This window comes from Thalassophryne amazonica, chromosome 8 (genome assembly GCF_902500255.1).
Source record: "Thalassophryne amazonica chromosome 8, fThaAma1.1, whole genome shotgun sequence".
In the NCBI taxonomy this organism is placed as follows: Eukaryota; Metazoa; Chordata; class Actinopteri; order Batrachoidiformes; family Batrachoididae; genus Thalassophryne; species Thalassophryne amazonica.
This window is the reverse complement of record NC_047110.1, coordinates 89,636,844-89,658,044: the sequence shown is the minus strand read 5'-3', so window position 1 is coordinate 89,658,044 and position 21,201 is coordinate 89,636,844. Positions and strand designations below refer to the sequence as shown.

The 21,201-nt window shown below is 40.2% G+C and overlaps 1 protein-coding gene across 2 annotated transcripts in view; it reads left to right on the top strand.

Annotated features, from left to right (window-relative positions):
- The window catches only part of siah1 (siah E3 ubiquitin protein ligase 1), a 62,649-nt gene that overhangs the window by 35,995 nt on the left and 5,453 nt on the right, over window positions 1-21,201 (top strand). For both annotated transcript variants that reach the window (XM_034176966.1, XM_034176964.1), the window contains exon 2: window positions 6,882-6,938. In XM_034176966.1, coding sequence (XP_034032857.1) covers window positions 6,929-6,938 — 10 coding nt within the window. In that variant the 5' untranslated portion in view covers window positions 6,882-6,928. The remainder of the gene's footprint in view (window positions 1-6,881; window positions 6,939-21,201) is intronic.

Genomic DNA, 21,201 nt, shown 5'->3' with positions numbered 1-21,201 from the left:
CGCTGCTCCAATCGCTCAGCCATTTCCCTGACAATGAAAATCCGACGAGGGGGGTGGACCAGTGCTCACTCAAAGCCTGCCCACAGGCAAATGACGCAACCGACAGGCGTGAAAAAACTCACGCATGCGCACGAAGGTTCAAGCTTGGCTGATGCAAGCGCACATGATTCAAATCCATATAGTTAAAAAAAAAATAAATAAAAAGGTCGGATAGTTTTCTAACAGACCTCGTATGATCCAAAACATACATGCTCATCTGTGAAGGTAGTGTCATGGCTTTGGCTTACATGGCTGCTTCTGGAACAGGCTCATTAATATTTATTGATGTAACTGATGATGGTAGCAGCAGAATGAATTCAGAAGTGTACAGAAACATTTTGTCTGCTAATTACGGAGAACTGCATCCAAACTAATCGGGAGGAAGTGTATCATGCAGCAAGATAATGACCCAAAGCATACTGCCAACAAAACAAAGGATTTCATCAGGGGAAAAAGTGGAAGGTTTTAGACTGGCCAAAGGGAAACTTCATGTTTCAGCTCATGCAAATATTCTTCCCACAGATTTATGGAAACAAAATAAGTAAATGGAACCAAATTGCACTAAAATGACAAATTTTTCTATAAAGTGGAACAAATCTAAATCTTTGCAAGTTCTCCCACTTAGAAATCATGGAGGGGTCTGAAATTTTCATCTTAGGTGCATGCCCACTGTGAGAGACATAATCTAAAAAAAATTAATTTTTAATACTTTTTTGTATGTTACTGCTGCAAATAAGTATTTGACCCCCTACGAACCAGCAAGAATTCTGGCTCACACAGACCTGTTAATTTTTCTGTAAGAAGTCCTCTTATTCTGCACTTTTTACCTGTATTAATTGCACCTGTTGGAACTTGGTAACTGTATAAAAGACACCTGTTCACACACTCAGTGAATCACACTCCAACCTGTCCACCATAGCCAAGACCAAAGAGCTGTCTAAGGACACCAGGGACAAAACTGTAGACCTGCACAAGACTGGGATGGACTACAGGACAAAAGGCAAGCAGCTTGGTGAGAAGACAACTGTTATGATTATGTATTAGAAAGTGGAAGAAACACAAGATGACTGTCAATCTCCCTCGGTCTGGGATTCCATGCAAGATCTCTCTTTGTGGGGTAAGGATGATTCTGAGAAAGCTCAGAACTACACAGGAGGACCTGGTCAATGACCTGAAGAGAGCTGGGACCACAGTCATAAAGATTACATTAGTAACACATGATGCTGTCATGGTTTAAAATCCTGCAGGGCAGCAAGGTCTCCCTGCTCAAGCCAGCACATGTCCAGGCCATTTGAAGTTCACCAGTGACCATCTGGATGATCCAGAGGAGGCATGGGAGAAGGTTATGTGGTCAGATGAGACCAGAATAGAGCTTTTTGGAATCAACTCCACTTACCATGTTTAGAGGATGAGAACAACCCCAATAAAACCATCCCAACCATGAAGCATGGGGGTGGAAACATCATACTCTGGGGCTGTTCTTCTGCAAAGGGGACAGGACGACTGCACCGTATTGAAGGGAGGATGGATGGGGTCATGTATTGTGAGATTTTGGCAAACAACCTCCTTCCCTCAGTAAGAGCATTGAAGATGGGTCATGGTTGGGTCTTCCAGCATGACAATGACCCCAAACACACAGCCAGGGCAACTAAGGAAGGGCTCCGTAAGAAGCATTTTAAGGTCCTGGAGTGGCCTGGCCAGTCTCCAGACCTGAACTCAATCAAAAATCTTTGGAGGGAGCTGAAACTCCAAACCTGAAATATCTAGAGAAGATCTGTATGGAGGAGTGGACCAAAATCCCTGCTGCAGTGTGTGCAAACCTGGTGAAAAACTACAGGAAATTTTTGACCTCTGTAATTGCAAACAAAGGCTACTGTACCAAATATTAACATTGATTTTCAAAGCTGTTAAAATACTTATTTGCAGCAGTAACATACAAATAAATTATTAAAAAATGTTTTTGAGATTATGTCTCTCACAGTGGACATGCACCTAAGATGAAAATTTCAGACCCATAATTTCTAAGTGGGATAACTTGCAAAATCGCAGGGTGTTCGAATACTTATTTTCCTCACTCATATATATATATATCACACACACACACAGTAGTGTTCAGAATAATAGTAGTGCTATGTGACTAAAAAGATTGATCCAGGTTTTGAGTATATTTCTTATTGTTACATGGGAAACAAGGTACCAGTAGATTCTCACAAATCCAACAAGACCAAGCATTCATGATATGCACACTCTTAAGGCTATGAAATTGGGCTATTAGTAAAAAAAAAAAAAAAAAAAAAAAAAAAAAAGTCAAAAAGGGGGTGTTCGCAATAATAGTAGTGTGGCATTCAGTCAGTGAGTTTGTCAATTTTTGTGGAACAAACAGGTGTGAATCAGGTGTCCCCTATGTAAGGATGAAGCCAGCCCCTGTTGAACATGCTTTTCTCTTTGAAAGCCTGAGGAAAATGGGATGTCCAAGACATTGTTCAGAAGAACAGCGTAGTTTGATTAAAAAGTTGATTGGAGGGGGGAAAACTTATACCCAGGTGCAAAAAATTATAGGTTGTTCATCTACAATGATCTCCAGTGCTGTAAAATGGACAAAAACACCAGAGACGTGTGGAAGAAAACAGAAAACAACCATCAAAATGGATAGAGGAATAACCAGAATGGCAAAGGCTCACCCATTGATCAGCTCCAGGATGATCAAAGACAGTCTGGAGTTACCTGTAAGTGCTGTGACAGTTAGAAGACGCCTGTGTGAAGCTAATTTATTTGCAAGAATCCCCCGCAAAGTCCCTTTGTTAAATAAGACCTGCAGAAGAGGTTACAATTTGCCAAAGAACACATCAACTGGCCTAAAGAGAAATGAAGGAATATTTTGTGGACTGATGAGAGTAAAATTGTTCTTTTTGGGTCCAAGGGCCGCACACAGTTTGTGAGACGACCCCCAAACTACAAGCCACAGTTCACAGTGAAGACAGTGACGCATGGTGGTGCAAGCATCATGATATGGGCATGTTTCTCCTACTATGGTGTTGGGCCTATATATCGCATACCAGGTATCATGGATCAGTTTGGATATGCCAAAATACTTGAAGAGGTCATGTTGCGTTATGCTGAAGAGGACATGCCCTTGAAATTGGTGTTTCAACAAGACAATGACCCCAAGCACACTAATAACCAAGCAAAGTCATGGTTCCAAACCAACAAAAAAATAATGCCTTGCAGATGTGAAGAAATCACGAAAAACTGTGGTTATACAACTAAATACTAGTTTAGTGATTCACAGGATTGCTAAAAAAGCAGTTTGAAAATAATAGTTTTGAGTTTGTATCGTCAACAGCAGATGCTACTATTATTGTGAACATCCCCTTTTCTACTTTTTTTTACTAATAGCCCAATTTCATAGCCTTAAGAGTGTGCATATCATGAATGCTTGGTCTTGTTGGATTTGTGAGAATCTACTGAATCTACTGGTACCTTGTTTCCCATGTAACAATAAGAAATATACTCAAAATCTGGATTAATCTTTTTAATCATAGCACTACTATTATTCTGTACACTTCTCTCTCTCTCTCTCTCTCTCTATATATATATATATAATATGAGAGAGACTCGTGTTTATAAAATAAGTAGCTGACATTTTTCAAGGGCAGTAATAAATTGTGCAAAGTTTCTATTATGACTTGGGATGGTGTGATACCAGAATGCTTTTAGAGCCTTAGGCATTAGATCTCAACAGTTTTGAGAAAAACTCTGCCTTTTTATTGCCTGTTCATTTATTAACATTAAAAAAATGTTTTTAAATTGTTTAGGTTCTTTTACACACTTCTATTATTATCAGTATCTTTATTTTTTCTTCTATTTTCTTAATTGATTTTTAAATGGACCACAATGCAAATAAGTGTTTTCATTTTCTTGTCATCCATGTATTTTTAACGTGTTTACAAATATATTATGTACTTACTAAACGCTTTTAATACATAGATGAATTACCCCCCCCCCCGGATTGGCATGTGATTGCAGAATGTAAATATCAGTGTCCATTGTTCAGTGTTGTTAGCTAATATATGTAGCTTCTCTAAAAATATTAGTCCTATCAACCATTTGGCGCTGTTCATTCTTGACCCAAATGGCAAATGTCAGCTCTCCCCAGTTTGTGCGTGATTAAAATTGCACACATGCACAGCTGTTTGTCTTTTCTGGATTCTGCTGTACGCAGGTGCTTTTAATTTGACAAATGGTGGCGGAAGACATTAAAAACACTACACATTTCATTCATGGTGCCAAGATAACACTTAACTCACTCATGGTCACAGCAACATAACAATTATCTACAACCCCTGGCAAAATTATGGAATCACCGGCCTCGGAGGGTGTTCATTCAGTTGTTTAATTTTGTAGAAAAAAAAGCAGATCACAGACATGACACAAAACTAAAGTCATTTCAAATGGCAACTTTCTGGCTTTAAGAAACACTATAAGAAATCAAGAAAAAAAAATTGTGGCAGTCACTAACGGTTACTTTTTAAGACCAAGCAGAGGGAAAAAAATATGGACTCACTCAATTCTGAGGAATAAATTATGGAATCACCCTGTAAATTTTCATCCCCAAAACTAACACCTGCATCAAATCACATCTGCTCGTTAGTCTGCATCTAAAAAGGAGTGATCACACCTTGGAGAGCTGTTGCACCAAGTGGACTGACATGAATCATGGCTCCAACACGAGAGATGTCAATTGAAACAAAGGAGAGGATTATCAAACTCTTAAGAGGGTAAATCATCACGCAATGTTGCAAAAGATGTTGGTTGTTCACAGTCAGCTGTGTCTAAACTCTGGACCAAATACAAACAACATGGGAAGGTTGTTAAAGGCAAACATACTGGTAGACCAAGAAGAAATAAAAGCATCAAGACAGAAAACTTAAAGCAATATGTCTCAAAAATCGAAAATGCACAACAAAACAAATGAGGAACGAATGGTAGGAAACTGGAGTCAACGTCTGTGACCGAACAGTAAGAAACCGCCTAAAGGAAATGGGATTTACATACAGAAAAGCTAAACGAAAGCCATCATTAACACCTAAACAGAAAAAAACAAGGTTACAATGGGCTAAGGAAAAACAATCGTGGACTGTGGATGACTGGATGAAAGTCATATTCAGTGATGAATCTCGAATCTGCATTGGGCAAGCTGATAATGCTGGAACTTTTGTTTGGTGCTGTTCCAATGAGATTTATAAAGATGACTGCCTGAAGAGAACATGTAAATTTCCACAGTCATTGATGATATGGGGCTGCATGTCAGGTAAACGCACTGGGGAGATGGCTGTCATTACATCATCAATAAATGCACAAGTTTACGTTGATATTTTGGACACTTTTCTTATCCCATCAATTGAAAGGATGTTTAGGGATGATATCATTTTTCAAGATGATAACCCATCTTGCCATAGAGCAAAAACTGTGAAAACATTTCTTGCAAAAAGACATATAGGGTCAATGTCATGGCCTGCAAATAGTCTGGATCTTAATCCAATTGAAAATCTTTGGTGGAAGTTGAAGAAAATGGTCCATGACAAGACTCCAACCTGCAAAGCTGATCTGGCAACAGCAGTCAGAGAAAGTTGGAGCCAGATTGATGAAGAGTACTGTTTGTCACTCATTAAGTCCATGCCTCAGAGACTGCAAGCTGTTATAAAGGCCAGCGGTGGTGCAACAAAATACTGGTGATGTGTTGGAGCGTTCTTTTGTTTTTCATGATTCCATAATTTTTTCCTCAGAATTGAGTGATTCCATATTTTTTCCCTCTGCTTGGTCTAAAAAAAGTAACCATTACTGACTGCCACAATTTTTTTTTTTCCTGATTTCTTATAGTGTTTCTTAAAGCCAGAAAGTTGCCATTTGAAATGACTTTAGTTTTGTGTCATGTCTGTGATCTGCTTTTTTTTTTTTTTTTTTTTTTACAAAATTAAACAACTGAATGAACATCCTCCGAGGCCGGTGATTCCATAATTTTTGCCAGGGGTTGTAAACTGCTTAAAGTAATTGAACTACAAAAACACAATAAATCAATATCACTAACAACACTGTTAAACTAACGTGAACCACAATATTTAAAACCAGAAACTCCCATGTTGCATTGCAGCACAATGTCCATTGTTTATTGGTTAGCTAAAATTGCCAATTTTGCCAAAAATATTTGTTTTATCAATTTTCTGTTTTTGCAGGGTTCATCCTTGACCCAAAATACGTAAGCATACCAAATGGCTCTTCCCGATTTTTGTGTGATTGAAGCCATACACACACAGAGGCCACTTCACTGTTAGTGTGTGTGTGTGTGTGTGTGTGTGTGTATACACACACACTACCACATGTGTATATATCTCTACCAGATGTGCCATTGTAATGTTCATCTTCTGCCATGTTTGTTGCAAATCCATGTTTTCAAAAGCATGTATCAGCACGTTTGAACCTGTTACTGTTTAATAATTTATCTTCAATAAAATGGTTATTCACTATTTGCTGTGTTTTGTTGTCTATGTTCATAATTATTTATGTTATTATAATTAACATTTCTGCATTTTTTTTGGGTGTGTGGGGGGGGGGGGTCCATATTTTATGGGGGCCCATTTACAGTCTTACACTGGCATTAGAAAAATAGACTGAATCTCATTGTTTTGGTGCAGCAGAAAGATAGCCACTCCAATTCACTATAACTCTTACATTGATCACTGTATTGATAGCATTGCAAGAAAGTGATTTTTTTTTCTCTGTCTTTTGAATAATTGCTGAAAGTCATGTTAATCTTTACTTTTTTCCCCTCTGTTTCTTTTCAGAGGTCCCCACATTTCAAGAGAAGACGAAAGTCTTATTTAGAAATCTTATGGACGAAGGTTTGTTTATTTTTTATTTTTCAGTGTCTCATCCCCCAATCTCTCTTCCTCCTGTTTGACAGTTATGCATGACAATGATGATGGTGATTGTGAGTATGCTTTTAAGGCCCCCTGACACTTGCACGACTTTGATGCATGTGATTTCATGCCCTGTGTTGTGCAGGAGAGTAAACTCATCGTTAACAGGTGTAGACTGAACGTGAGAGGGGCGTCGTCAAGTTGAGTAAAGAAGTGAACAGAGCGAGTAATTGCTTCAGTGCACTGCACCAGAGCGCAGATCGTCTGAACGATTATAGCGAGATGTTAAATCTACCATAAACATACTTTTCCAACTGCACACAAGAAGGAAAGAACATGCAGCTGTCTTACCAAGCCATGACAATGTAAACATGACAAATAATTACCTTTTTAAACAGCTCCAAATGCTTTCTCCATCTTGTTCAGCACGCGCAAGCACTCGAACAGCTGCTGCTGGAGCGGTCCTCTGTGATTCAGGAAGTGATTAGAGCATTTTCAGCAGCTAACTCGCAGACAAAATGATTAATCCGCCACAGAATAATTATTTTATATATGCAGTGTCCAACACACAGTGCATGGCAGCCGGTGGAACAAATCACGGCATCCAGCTGGCAATACAGCGCGTGGGATCATCACGATTATGTGCGTGCATCAAAGTCGTGCAAGTGTCAGGGTGCCTTTAGGCTGATGGCGGCTTTTTCAGTGGATTCTTGCACAATTTGCACTATTCTTCTTGACCTTATCAACTGGGGATAGATATTGGGAACTGGTAATTAAGCTGAGGGACCAGAACATTAAACAGTTAAGATTTGCATGTAGTGTAGCCTTTAAACTTTATTTCAATGGGTTTAACAAAAAATGCTACAACCATTTAATAGTTACAACCATTTTTATATATAGTACCTCCATTTTCATTGGCCATAAGTAATTAGATGAAGTAACTTTTACAGCCTAGCCAGTTTTCTACAGATACGTCAGGGGATGTATAAATGACCATTTCCAAGTCACTGAATATGTCTTGAAAGTTATTTACATCAGTCAGAAAAATAGACACCGTATGGTAAATCTCTTGAGTAGGTACTTCTCAAAAACTGACTGTGCAAGAAGGAGACTAGTGAGGGAAGCCAACAAGATGCAGACTTTGATCAAGTTCTACAGGCTTCTATGCTTGAGACAAGAAACTTTTACTTGTTGCACCAGCAGTTATACAGCCTCATGGTCAAGTGGTACAGAAATATTTTCTTTCAAAGGGTACATGAAACTTCAACTACAGTTTGTCAAAAGACACTTTGGGAGACTTAAGCCTAGATTGGATCTGTTTGCTGATATGAACTTGCACTGAACCACTGTTTTTTGTCTCCATTGTGGTGGTGTACAGAGGCAAAATTATGAAAACTGTCACTGTCCACATACTCGTGGGCCTGACTCTACATCTCCTGCATTTTAAAAAAAATAGTGTATAACTACTTTGGTACCTATATGTGACACTCTGATCCCTTTCTCTTCAGATAGCATGTTTTTCTGACAAATGGCCACAATAAAAACATTTGATGTCAAAGCAGTGGCAACAGCACACAGTAAAAGGGCTTTATTTTGAAATGCAACATTGTGCCTAATGGCCCAGTCACATGGCACACAGCGCACAACAATTCCTGAACAAAGGGAAAAAGTAACAAAAAGTCACAATTTGTTGAGAAAAGGTGGACAAAAAGAGCTTTATCACCAAACAGCCTGCGAAGCAAGAGCGCAAAAGGGACGAAAGAGGAACTTAGCAAAACCGAAGCTAACAATCTCCAGGCTTTAAATGAAACGTGCCTGGAGCCACAGCTGGAGCAGTGTATGTCTGCATCTCTGAGTTCCAGGACTCAGCGCTGGAACAGATCTCATAGCGCCTGAGTCCTGGAGAAACTGCAAACAGAAGCTGTGGAGATCTGTGTGCACGTCAGTAGACCCACCTGCTCTGGTTCCTCATCCAGAACAAAAGAGGGATCATCTCCTTCATCATCAGAATCCTCACTGTCTGTCGACACGCTGCACGCTCCATCTTGCTCCAATTTATATATATATATATATATATATATATATATATATATATATATATATATATATATATATATATATATATAATAAAAATAATAATTAAAAAAAAACCTCTGGTGTGCCATGGTCACTGCTCTATCACTGTATTATGTTAATAAGCCATGTATATTGCTTTATAACAGAAAACTGTCAAAAGGGGGAATAAATGTAATAAATATAACATGAATATATCAGAGCAGTAAATTGATCAGTGCGTGTGAACGCGCATTGACTTCCCATGTGCAGTTTTTTCCACCAGCTGCAGCTGATCCACAACGTGAATTCTGCCTTCCAGAACAAATAAATAATAATAATAATAATAATAATTTCCAAATAAATTATAAAAATAAAAAAAATTGAGATTATTTTTGAGTAGGTACTTCTCAAAAACTGACTGTGCAAGAAGGAGACTAGTGAGGGAAGCCAACAAGATGCAGACATTGATCGAGTTACTACAGGCTTCTATGCTTGAGACAAGAAACTTTTACTTGTTGCACCAGCAGTTATACAGCCTCATGGTCAAGTGGTACAGAAATATTTTCTTTCAAAGGGTACATGAAACTTCAACTACAGTTTGTCAAAAGACACTTTGGGAGACTTAAGCCTAGATTGGATCTGTTTGCTGATATGAACTTGCACTGAACCACTGTTTTTTGTCTCCATTGTGGTGGTGTACAGAGGCAAAATTATGAAAACTGTCACTGTCCACATACTCGTGGGCCTGACTCTACATCTCCTGCATTTTAAAAAAAATAGTGTATAACTACTTTGCTACCTATATGTGACACTCTGATCCCTTTCTCTTCAGATAGCATGTTTTTCTGACAAATGGCCACAATAAAAACATTTGATGTCAAAGCAGTGGCAACAGCACACAGTAAAAGGGCTTTATTTTGAAATGCAACATTGTGCCTAATGGCCCAGTCACATGGCACACAGCACACAACAATTCCTGAACAAAGGGAAAAAGTAACAAAAAGTCACAATTTGTTGAGAAAAGGTGGACAAAAAGAGCTTTATCACCAAACAGCCTGCGAAGCAAGAGCGCAAAAGGGACGAAAGAGGAACTTAACAAAACCAAAGCTAACAATCTCCAGGCTTTAAATGAAACGTGCCTGGAGCCACAGCTGGAGCAGTGTATGTCTGCATCTCTGAGTTCCAGGACTCAGCGCTGGAACAGATCTCATAGCGCCTGAGTCCTGGAGAAACTGCAAACAGAAGCTGTGGAGATCTGTGTGCACGTCAGTAGACCCACCTGCTCTGGTTCCTCATCCAGAACAAAAGAGGGATCATCTCCTTCATCATCAGAATCCTCACTGTCTGTCGACACGCTGCACGCTCCATCTTGCTCCAATTTATATATATATATATATATATATATATATATATATATATATATATATATATATATAATAAAAATAATAATTAAAAAAAAACCCTCTGGTGTGCCATGGTCACTGCTCTATCACTGTATTATGTTAATAAGCCATGTATATTGCTTTATAACAGAAAACTGTCAAAAGGGGGAATAAATGTAATAAATATAACATGAATATATCAGAGCAGTAAATTGATCAGTGCGTGTGAACGCACATTGACTTCCCATGTGCAGTTTTTTCCACCAGCTGCAGCTGATCCACAACGTGAATTCTGCCTTCCAGAACAGCTCTTTATATCGTCATCTGAATTATCTACCTGTTGCCACATGTACGGGCTGGAATGTCATTCCTACACTCATATTGTTATATTTAATAAAAAATAAGCGCACGCAGCAGCTGCTGCTGCCACTAATGCTGCATTCAAGTACCGTCAGAAATTACACAACTTTTTTGTTGTTTCAAATTCAGCAGTTGTTTGTGGCAAAATATACTATACTATATTGTATACACACAAAAGATTAATTCTGGCTTATATAAGGTGCCTGAGCCCATTGAACCTGACTCCCCTCCCAAATAAAAAAAAAATCCAAGCAAACAGGCTGAGTTTGCCCTGTAATTTCCGACGGTACATGAACACAGCAGCAGCCTCAGTGCTCACAAACTGGCTTCTGCACGGTGTGAAAACATTCAGCTGGTCGAACAAAGTCAAATTAAACAACGTTACAAAAACGAAACAAATGATTAAAAAAACGTCAAGAACGACAGCAAAACGAAACATGGACGAATTGAGGTTTTCGTTGACCTTCGTCCAAATTTTTCAACAGATTAAAAATCCTAACACAGCGCCAGCTGCAGGAACAAAACTGCATGAAGGTTAAACGATGCCAATGAAAGTCCAGATTTCTTGTTTCGTCAGGGCTTCGCTGTCCTTCGTTAAGTGCCGTGTGACTAGGCCATAACATTAACAGTGCTAAGCTATCATTTGTGAATGTTTTCTTCAAAATGAGTAAAAATTTTGAAGGTTTTGTGTTTAAGTTCTTAGTCAGCTTTTAAAGGCTTTGCCTCACACTATCGTGGCTTATTAAAGGAGATCTCATGTCAGCTTTCCGCTTCTGTCTCTACTTTGACGTCACACACGTTTTTGGTTCCATAACCAGCTGTGGGTATGTCAGTATAACGGAAAAGAAGCATAAGAAGAACAGAAAATGACATCGGCTTTTGAGTGTAATTTTCAAATTTGCCTGTTTCACTCCTTTTCCTCAAAGTAAATGCGGCCACAGTGTTGGTTCAGGGTGGCTCTGCTGTCTCTCACTTTGGTTTTTCTACCTGTTCTAAAACATATTGACAAGGCTGAGAGTAGTATCAACAAGCATATTGATGAGTATTAGTTTTAATGATGCCCATCCCTGTTGTTGGCTACTGGGTGGTAAGCTGTGCCATTTCTGTGTGAATCTTGAACTAACACTGATGTGTTTGTGAAAACTGGCACAGGCGTAATGACAACTAAAACAGTCCTCCATTCTTACATGGTGTAAAAAGTCAAAACCCCTAAAGCCCTGGTCCCACCAAATAATGAACAGTGAATAATGAGCCACGCAACATGTTTTTTTTTTTTGTTTTGTTTTTTTTTGGTATGAGAGGAGGTATTCAACAATTGTGGGAGAAAAGTGGCTCTGAGAGGCTTGTAGAGGCAGAATATTCGGTTAACGAGTCTCATCTCTGAGTGTGGCGCTAATTTCAAGAAGTTTAAAATTTAGCAACAACAGCGTGGGGCAGTTTGTGTACGAGATACTACAAGGACAAACAAGGATTTTAGATGCGTGTGGTGAGTTCGAGGCTGCTAAAAGCCCATTATCCGAGGACCTGGCATCTACGAGGATCGGAGAGGCTCAGCCCTCTTGCGCACAATTCCACCAGCTTTGTGTACCAGACACTGTATATAAAATAATTATTTTGTAGCAGATTAATCATTTTCTGTCAGAGCCTGGATGTTGACAACACCTCTGATTGCTTCTGGAATCACAGAGGACCGTTTCATCTGCCCCCCCCCCCCCCCCCCCCCCCTTCCTGGTCCATGAAGTGGAGAACATATTTTGGAACAGCGTAAAAGGTGAAATTTTTTTTTTATTGTAATAGCTTGGTAAAACAGTTGCATGTTCATTCCTTCTTTATAAGCTCCTGTAAAAGTATGTTTATGATAGATTTAACATCTTGTTAATGGATCAGATGAGCTTCGCTGTGTGCGCACTGATGTAATGACTCATGCTCAAGAAGAACATTTTCGCAAAACACCAGCTTGCAAAAGAGTGATTTTGCAATCAGTAACAGATGAACACAGTTAAAAGTTGGATCACAGTGTCAAAATGCTGCGGATGAAATAAAACCAGCGAGAAGGAACACAGAGCGCACACGCAAAAGAGTGATTTCGCAGACATTAACGGACATACACAAAGTTAAATGTTGGATCACTGTGTCAAAATGCCATGGAAGAAATAAAGCCAGTGAGAGGAAGTGCCGAGGCAACTGTCCAGGAACCCGTGGATCAGTTCTAGCTGCTTTAAAGGGACAGGGTGTGGGAGGGCTGGCGGCTTGGACCAAACCCATGTTGAAACATGCACAAACGTCGCGTTACATGGCGCTGCATGGATCATATGTGGCTTGACATGGATCATATGCGGCGACACGAGCCAATCGAGACTGAACGGGGCTCAAACGCCAGGTCGGTCGTGGCTCACTAGAGACTGATGCCTGGCACATGTGAGGTAAAGAGAGGCACATAGAGGCTTCTTCATAGCGCATACGCGAATGCTTAAAACATGGATAATTCTTCAAATAATCGCTGACACACCCATGTGTGGCTCATTATTCATGGCTTATTTGGTGGGACTGAGGCTTAAATGTAGTTGTCTCCTAAAAAGGCTTTCTAGGAATATTTCAGACAGCAGTTTACACTTTGCATTCATCTTAGTAGTGTCACTTCTTCACTGCCAAGTGCCAGCTGAAATTGAGATGCTATGTTTATCCCCCAGCCGGCTCATTTTAATTTGGCATGTTGCTACTTCTTGTGGCTGTGGTGCTGCCAACTAGCTTTCATAATGGCTGTGCTAGCCTGCAGTGATTTCAAGTATCTGTCACAGAGCATATGCAACACTCACACCAGTAATGGTATCACTCTTAAGATGTAAAATGGGTGCAAGTAGAGATGGGTACCAAACCCGGTATTAAACTGGCCCCTGTGCTAAATTATTAAAGCCCGGAGGAGTATCAATAAGCTCCACCACTTAATGGTACTGCTGTTGATGAGAGAGAAATAAGTAAATAATTTTAGAGCCCCGACTTTCTCCTTTGGGGCCTTGTGTGCAGAGCTGATGGCAGGCCTTCTTGTCACATGTTCCCTCTCTCTCTTTCACCACCACCTCCGTCCACAGCGAAAGTGGCTAAACGGGTAAAATAGAGGCTTGTTATTTGATATTTTCATTTATAAATAGAGACGGGACTTACATTTTGGTGTGGTGCTTTGACATCAACAGTCCAACACAAACTTTAAATAGGAGTCCAGAAATTTTCAGTCAACTTGGAAAAACAGTTAGTCCATGATACCCCCCCCCCCCCCCAAAAAAAGACTTTGTGTTCTTCCTAAGTCCAGAGAAAAATGGCATCAGAAATTTGTCCAGCTTTTTCATCCGAACAGCTCTTCATGCCTCCAGGTGGCATATGGCATAGTGGATTTGTTTTGTGTGGGTATGTGTGTTGGAAGAATTAGCACAGTCAATTAGCTCATTCAAATCATTGTACATCAGCAGCACAAACTCCGCCATAGCTAGACACTGGCCCCACTAGTGTGGGCGGGGTTCACAGCATGCAATAGTACAAAACGTGGAACCAAATTTGCACAGTAAATTGAACCATATTTGCACGCTAAATGCAAAGTAACACAGATGGGACGAATAATCCATGTTATGTGACATACAAAGCACCAATAAAATGACAAGGATCCACTTACCCTTTATATAAATATAGATACGCACTTCTTGCCAGCGTTATAACAGCGTGCCTGGAAAAAAATTACACTGCGGTTGGGCCGTTGCACTCTTTCCGATGGTGTAATGAGAACGCTCGTTTCTATACACTGATTGTAGATGCGCTGATTTAGAAGCAGAGTCCACAATTTATTGTGAAGTAGTATTAACATGTTGCATAACTAGACAATCAGGCAATGGCTCAAAAAATGGTTTTAATAACACCAGCACAAATCGATATTGAATCGAAATAATTGATTCTAAATCTTAAGAATCAGAATAGAATCTATTCTTGAAATTATAATTGATACTGCTTCTGTCCAGTTGGAGGCAGTGTTAGTACTTGTCTGCTTTTGGTGGTGTTTTGTCCAGAAAGTCCTCAGAGACCACCCCATGTGGGTTGGGGATCCTGATTGGCTTAGTTCATGTGTTTCCACCATTGGCAAAGGGGAAGGTGTGTGTTTTTTGCATCTCCTGCTCTGAGACAGTGCTGAATGAGGAAATGAAACTGTTTGCTTGGGCTTTCTGCAAATATGTGCACCAAATATGACCATAAAATTCACGCAAAAAGATTTTGGAAATTCATCATAATTCATGTCATAGTAGGCCTATTAACAGAATTTTAAAACTGGTATAGAGCTTGAAATATGCACTTTTTTTTTTTTTAACCAGCTGCTCTGCTCCATGGTCTCTCTGCTTGCATCAAAAAACATTATTGTGATTGGTCAGCTGAGTCCAAATCTCTACTGTAGGCCAAATTTATTTATTTATGCGGTCTACCGCATATTCCGCGCACCCTTAAATGATAGCTTCTTTTCATCTTTTATTCTCAAACTCAGTTGCGGAGTGGCACCCCTAATCTCGTATGTGTTCAATGACAATTAAACCTTCTATTCTGTTCTCTTAATCAGGTCAGGCTTTCCACATACAGTGAGGAAACTAAGTATTTGAACACCCTGCGGTTTTGCACGTTCTCCCACTTAGAAATTATGGAGGGGTCTGAAATTTTCATCTTAGGTGCATGTCCACTGTGAGAGACATAATCTAAAAAAAATCCGGAAATCACAATGTATGATTTTTTTATTTTTTTTTAATATAATTTATTTGTATGTTACTGCTGCAAATAAGTATATGAACAACTACCAACCAGCAAAAATTCTGGCTCTTGCAGACCTGTTAATTTTTCTTTAAGAAGCCCTCTTATTCTGTACTCTTTACCTGTATTAATTGCACCTGTTTGAACTTTTTACCTGTATAAAAACACCTGTTCACACACTCAGTCAATCACACTCCAACCTGTCCACCATAGCCAGGACCAAAGAGCTGTCTCAGGACACCAGGGACAAAACAGTAGAAGACAAACAACTGTTATGATTATTTATTAGAAAGTGGAAGAAACACAAGATGACTGTCAATCTCCCTCGGTCTGGGATTCCATGCAAGATCTCACTTTGTGGGGTAAGGATGATTCTGAAAAAGCTCAGAACTACACAGGAGGACCTGGTCAATGACCTGAAGAGAGCTGGGATCACAGTCACAAAGATTACATTAGTAACACATGATGCTGTCATGGTTTAAAATCCTGCAGGGCAGCAAGGTCTCCCTGCTCAAGCCAGCACATGTCCAGGCCTATTTGAAGTTCACCAGTGACCATCTGGATGATCCAGAGGAGGCATGGGAGAAGGTCATGTGGTCAGATGAGACCAGAATAGAGCTTTTTGGAATCAACTCCACGTACCATGTTTAGAGGATGAGAACAACCCCAAGAAAACCATCCCAACCATGAAGCATGGGGGGGTGGAAACATCATACTCTGGGAGTGCTCTTCTGCAAAGGGGACAGGACAACTGCACCGTATTGAAGGGAGGATGGATGGGGTCATGTATTGGAAAATTTTGGCAAACAACCGCCTTCCCTCAGTAAGAGCATTGAAGATGGGTCATGGCTGGGTCTTCCAGCATGACAATGACCCCAAACACACAGCCAGGGCAACTAAGGAGGGGCTCCGTAAGAAGCATTTCAAGGTCCTGGAGTGGCCTGGCCAGTCTCCAGACCTGAACTCAATAAAAAAAAATCTTTGGAGGGAGCTGAAACTCCAAATCTGAAAGATTTAGAGAAGATCTGTATAGAGGAGTGGACCAAAATCCCTGCTACAGTGTGTGAAAACTCGGTCAAGAACTACAGGAAACATTTGACCTCTGTAATTTCCAACAAAGACTACTGTACCAAATATTAACATTGATTTTCACAGGTGTTCAAATACTTATTTGCAGCAGTAACATACAAATAAATTGCTAGAAAATCATCCATTGTGATTTCCGAATTTTTTTTTTTTTAGATCATGTCTCTCACAGTGGACATGCACCTAAGATGAAAATTTCAGACCCCTCTATGATTTCTAAGTGGGAGAACTTGCAAAACCGCAGGGTGTTCAGGGTGTAAATACACACATTCTTGATTGCTCCTGCTCAGAGATTGAGGGGCAAATCCAGAGTGTAAGAGGGTGTCCATTTGTCCATTATAATAGAAATCTGTTATGTATAATGGGCAAAATCTGTTATATGTATAAATTGGACACAATCCATTATATTTATGTAACGGATTAGTTACAGTCAGGAGATGCTGAATGATTTGTGGGGAATCCTATTGGGACCGGCCACATTTAATGACCGGGTCAAAACTTCCTCTGAAAAAAATAAAGGCCTGCCTTAAATAAGCGGCGGGCATTATGCCCATTTAAAAAGATTACATTTGGTCAAGTCACTTTTTTTTCTAAGTCTGCTACGGCATGTACCTTAAAATCCTAAAGCCAGAGTTGTGCTTCTGCAGCTCTGTTAGCTCCGTGGCCATGCAATGACGTGACGTTGACATGTGTGACAGTTTTAAAGTCCTCTGTTGCTGTATTATGCTTTATTCTGGATTAATTTGACCCTCAACAATCTTTTGTTTCTACAGTCAACTTCCAAATCAAAAGTAAGGTGTACAATTGCCTCTTTTTCTGACTTTGTCAAACCTTATTTGATCCATCGAAATGTATCAGTGTACGCACTGCTAAAACTATATATGGGAGGAAACAGTGAAACCAGAAAAAGTGTCAAATCACAGACTTTTGCGGTGTCTGATTTAACAGGTGCATGTCAGGCTGCGGTCCGTGTCTGAGCACGGTTTGAAAAAATAAACAGCCGCGCTTTTCATCACAGAACTGACTCAGATCCCACTTTCCTCGAATTGGCGAGTGCCAGGGCTGAACTTCATTTTGTACGTCTGTTACCGTGCATGTCGAGACTGCTCTGTCCGGAAGTAGGCGAGGGATTTTTACCTGATTTCAAAAGCGGTGTCAAATCAATATAAGAGGAGTCCCCAAAATTTTGCAAACTGTTATATAAAGTAGAGCTGTTAGTTTATCCACTCCTGCAAATTTCGTTAAAAAAGGCTGATGGCATGGGCCGCCAAGTGGCGGTAAGATTCCTCATAATTGGGCAAGTCGAGTACTTTGGCGTCCCCTTGTGGCCAGCACCATCAAGACCCCAATGTTTTTTCAGTTGCATTTGATAGAGTAGGACCTATATTTGTTGATAACATTGAAATCTGGTTGGGGTCTTGATGGCGCAGAGGGTTATGGGACTTTAAATACAGCCAATTTCGCAAAATGCCCAGACTTTGAGCCCCCTCTATATTCAGCGCCATCGATCCCCCAACCTAATATGTATGTAAGATGAAAGCGTTTGCCTCCCTATGTCATTTGATAGTTAAACTAGCTGGGGGACTTGATGGCGCTGAATGTTACACCACTTGAAAGATGGGAATATAATGAAATATCAGTTTTTGCGTATTTTTGCCTTGAACTTTGATGAACCCTAGCAAGGTCACCATTTGGTTTTTGGTCAAGAAATTTTGGGAAAGTTCATTTCTTGGTAGATTTCATCCATGGAGCTGTATATAAGAACTAGAGAGTGCAGTAGCGCGGAGCCGTGTGCCGACAAGGAGGCATGATCGCCATTTTAATTCCGGGCAAGTTAGTGATTTGCGTGCATGGAAGTTCACTTAGTCTCGTCAAGAAACAGTTGGAATATGCCGGAAAGCTGCGCATGTTGGCAAAGCCACAAACAGAGGAACAAGGGAGACAATATTTCCTTCCATAAGTAAGTGATTTTGGTTATTCTTGTCACTTTGTCTGTGATATTTGGATGATAAACAGCTGTATTTTTCCTGCCGTACCTGTGTCACCCGATGACACGGACCATTAACTCTTTGCTTAGGTCTAGTTGATATTTTCCACTGCTAGACCAATGTCTAGTTAAAATACTTGTCGTTACTGATTAAAATTGTTTGACAAGACTGGGGATTTTTTTAATTTACACCTTAAAATAATGAGATTATAATGACCCGCGCTGTGCCGCTCACAGTCACACCCACACATAGAGATGTGTACCCACACCACTGACTTCATGAATGAAAATCTGTCAATAAAGGATAATTGTGTAAAAATATAATATATATAAATGTATATATATATATATATATATATATATAAATGTATTGTAATGGTTTTAGGAGCAGCGCTGTGTTGAACACAGCAGCAGCTCAGCCTAGCAACGTAGCTTAACAGCGCAGATCCGTGTAACTTTCACCACTAATATTTGGGAATGTGTGAGTGTCAGAGTAAGTTTAATACTTTCCTGACATAATTTAATGTAATTTAATTTTACTGGCTTGATATCCAGGTCAAAATGGCATTTTAACACGTATTTTGCGAGCATTTTTCTGAGTGTGTTCAGTCACGAATCTCCATTGAAAATGCATTAACATCCGGGTACTTCATTAAAATTTTACCGTTAGGAGACGTCATGTCGCTGTCCATGAAGGGACATTTTTGTTTAGTGTGGAGCAATGGGACTGCGCTCTCTAGTTCTTATATATAGCTCCAAGGTTCCATCTCTGAGCCATGTTTCGTTGAAATCCGTGTCAGCTTGAATCACACCCTAATGTAAACCTGCCTGAACTTTAAAAATATTGGCTCTTAATTCTTAACTTACACTCCTATTTATTCACTCCTCTCCACTCTCATATTCTCTTTTGCTGCCTCGTGTCACCTTTCTCCGCCCACATGATGTCTTCTGTCTTTTTGCTTTTTTCTTTCTCCTTTCCACCGCTCCACAGGCCTCAACCACAAAACTTGTTACCACGACAACTGCACAGCACGATAGGAAACAGCAGCTGCACATGGGAGGCTGCCTGCGCGTGCAAGCGTGCACACACGCAGTCTTAAGTCACCATACAGTTGATTCTCTTTAACAATGTGATCATGAAAAACTGCAGTTTTCACTTGTTGTTTAAGCAGTAATGTTTGCAGTATGTGATCATGGAGAGGGCGACGGGCGCTTACTTCTTTCTAAGTGTGCTGCAGGTCCAACAGGGTTTAGGTTTTGAAAATGAAGGCCGGTGCCTCACAGATGTCTGTGTAATCCATCCATCCATCCACCTTCTACCGCTTAGTCCAATTAAGGGTCGCGGGGGGCTGGAGCCTATCCCAGCAGTCATAGAGCACGAGGTGGGGTACACCCAGGACAGGATGCTAGTCTGTCGCAGGGCCACAAATAGACAAACAAACACAGATACACCCACACACACACCTACGGACAATTTTAAAGATTCCAATCCACCTAACCCGCATGCATGTCTTTGGATGTGGGAGGAAACCGGAGCACCCGGAGGAAACCCACGCAAACACGGGGAGAACATGCAAACTCCACACAGAAAGGCCACAGGAATTGAACCCACAACCTTCTCACTGTGAGGCAACAGTGCTAACCACTAAGCCACCGTGCTGCCCCATGTCTGTGTAATCAAATTATTTATTTAATGGTAGACACTTTAAAAGAAGAGATTGTAGCAGTACTACTGATTTTATGTCAAAAGCAGTTCATATAGTCCACCATTTTGAACAGTGTGGTTACGATAAAACTGACATCCATTAAAGCGTGGGTTTGGGCTTTGAATACTGATCGCACCTCACTGTTACAGAAAAAAATCTAAGCCTCTTACAACATCCAAATTGTGTGTTTGTTTTTTTTTTTTTTTTGTTTTTTTTTTTTTTTTTGTCTCGCTATATACACCATTAGCAGGATGAAAAAATACATTATTCGCAAATATCTGCATGTTCTGAAGAGTGATGCACCCCTACCACAATTAAGATGGTCAAAACATGGCCAGATGGTGCTTCTCAGCAGCTGCAGGACTGCTTCAGCAGCACCGACTGGGACATCTTTGAGGGTGAGGACCTGGATGTACTGACATTACAGTACAGACATTGTACTGCGTTACATTAAGAACTGTGTACGAGATACGGTAGATACGGTCACAGTCGAGAAACACATCCGGGTCAAGCCGTCAAGAACGACAGCAAAACGAAATATGGACGAATTGAGGTCTTCGGTGGCATTCGTTCAAATTTTTCAACAGTTTAAAAATCCTGACGAAGCGCCAGCTGCAGGAACGAAGGTGTGTGAAGGTTAAAACGATGCCAACGAAAGTCCAGATTTCTTGTTTTGTTTGGTCTTGTGCCGTGTGACTGAGCCATAAGAAAGGTGGAGTGGCAGATGATGCCAGGAAAATAGTGTCTAAATTTTGTAGTTTTATATTTAAAAGGCAATGTAGTAAACAAAAACAAATTTGTGATTAAAGGTATGCATTTACTACGACGCTGTAGGGGTGCAGTTTTGTTTTTGTTTTGTTTTTAATATAATGGACAGTGGATCTATTTATTCT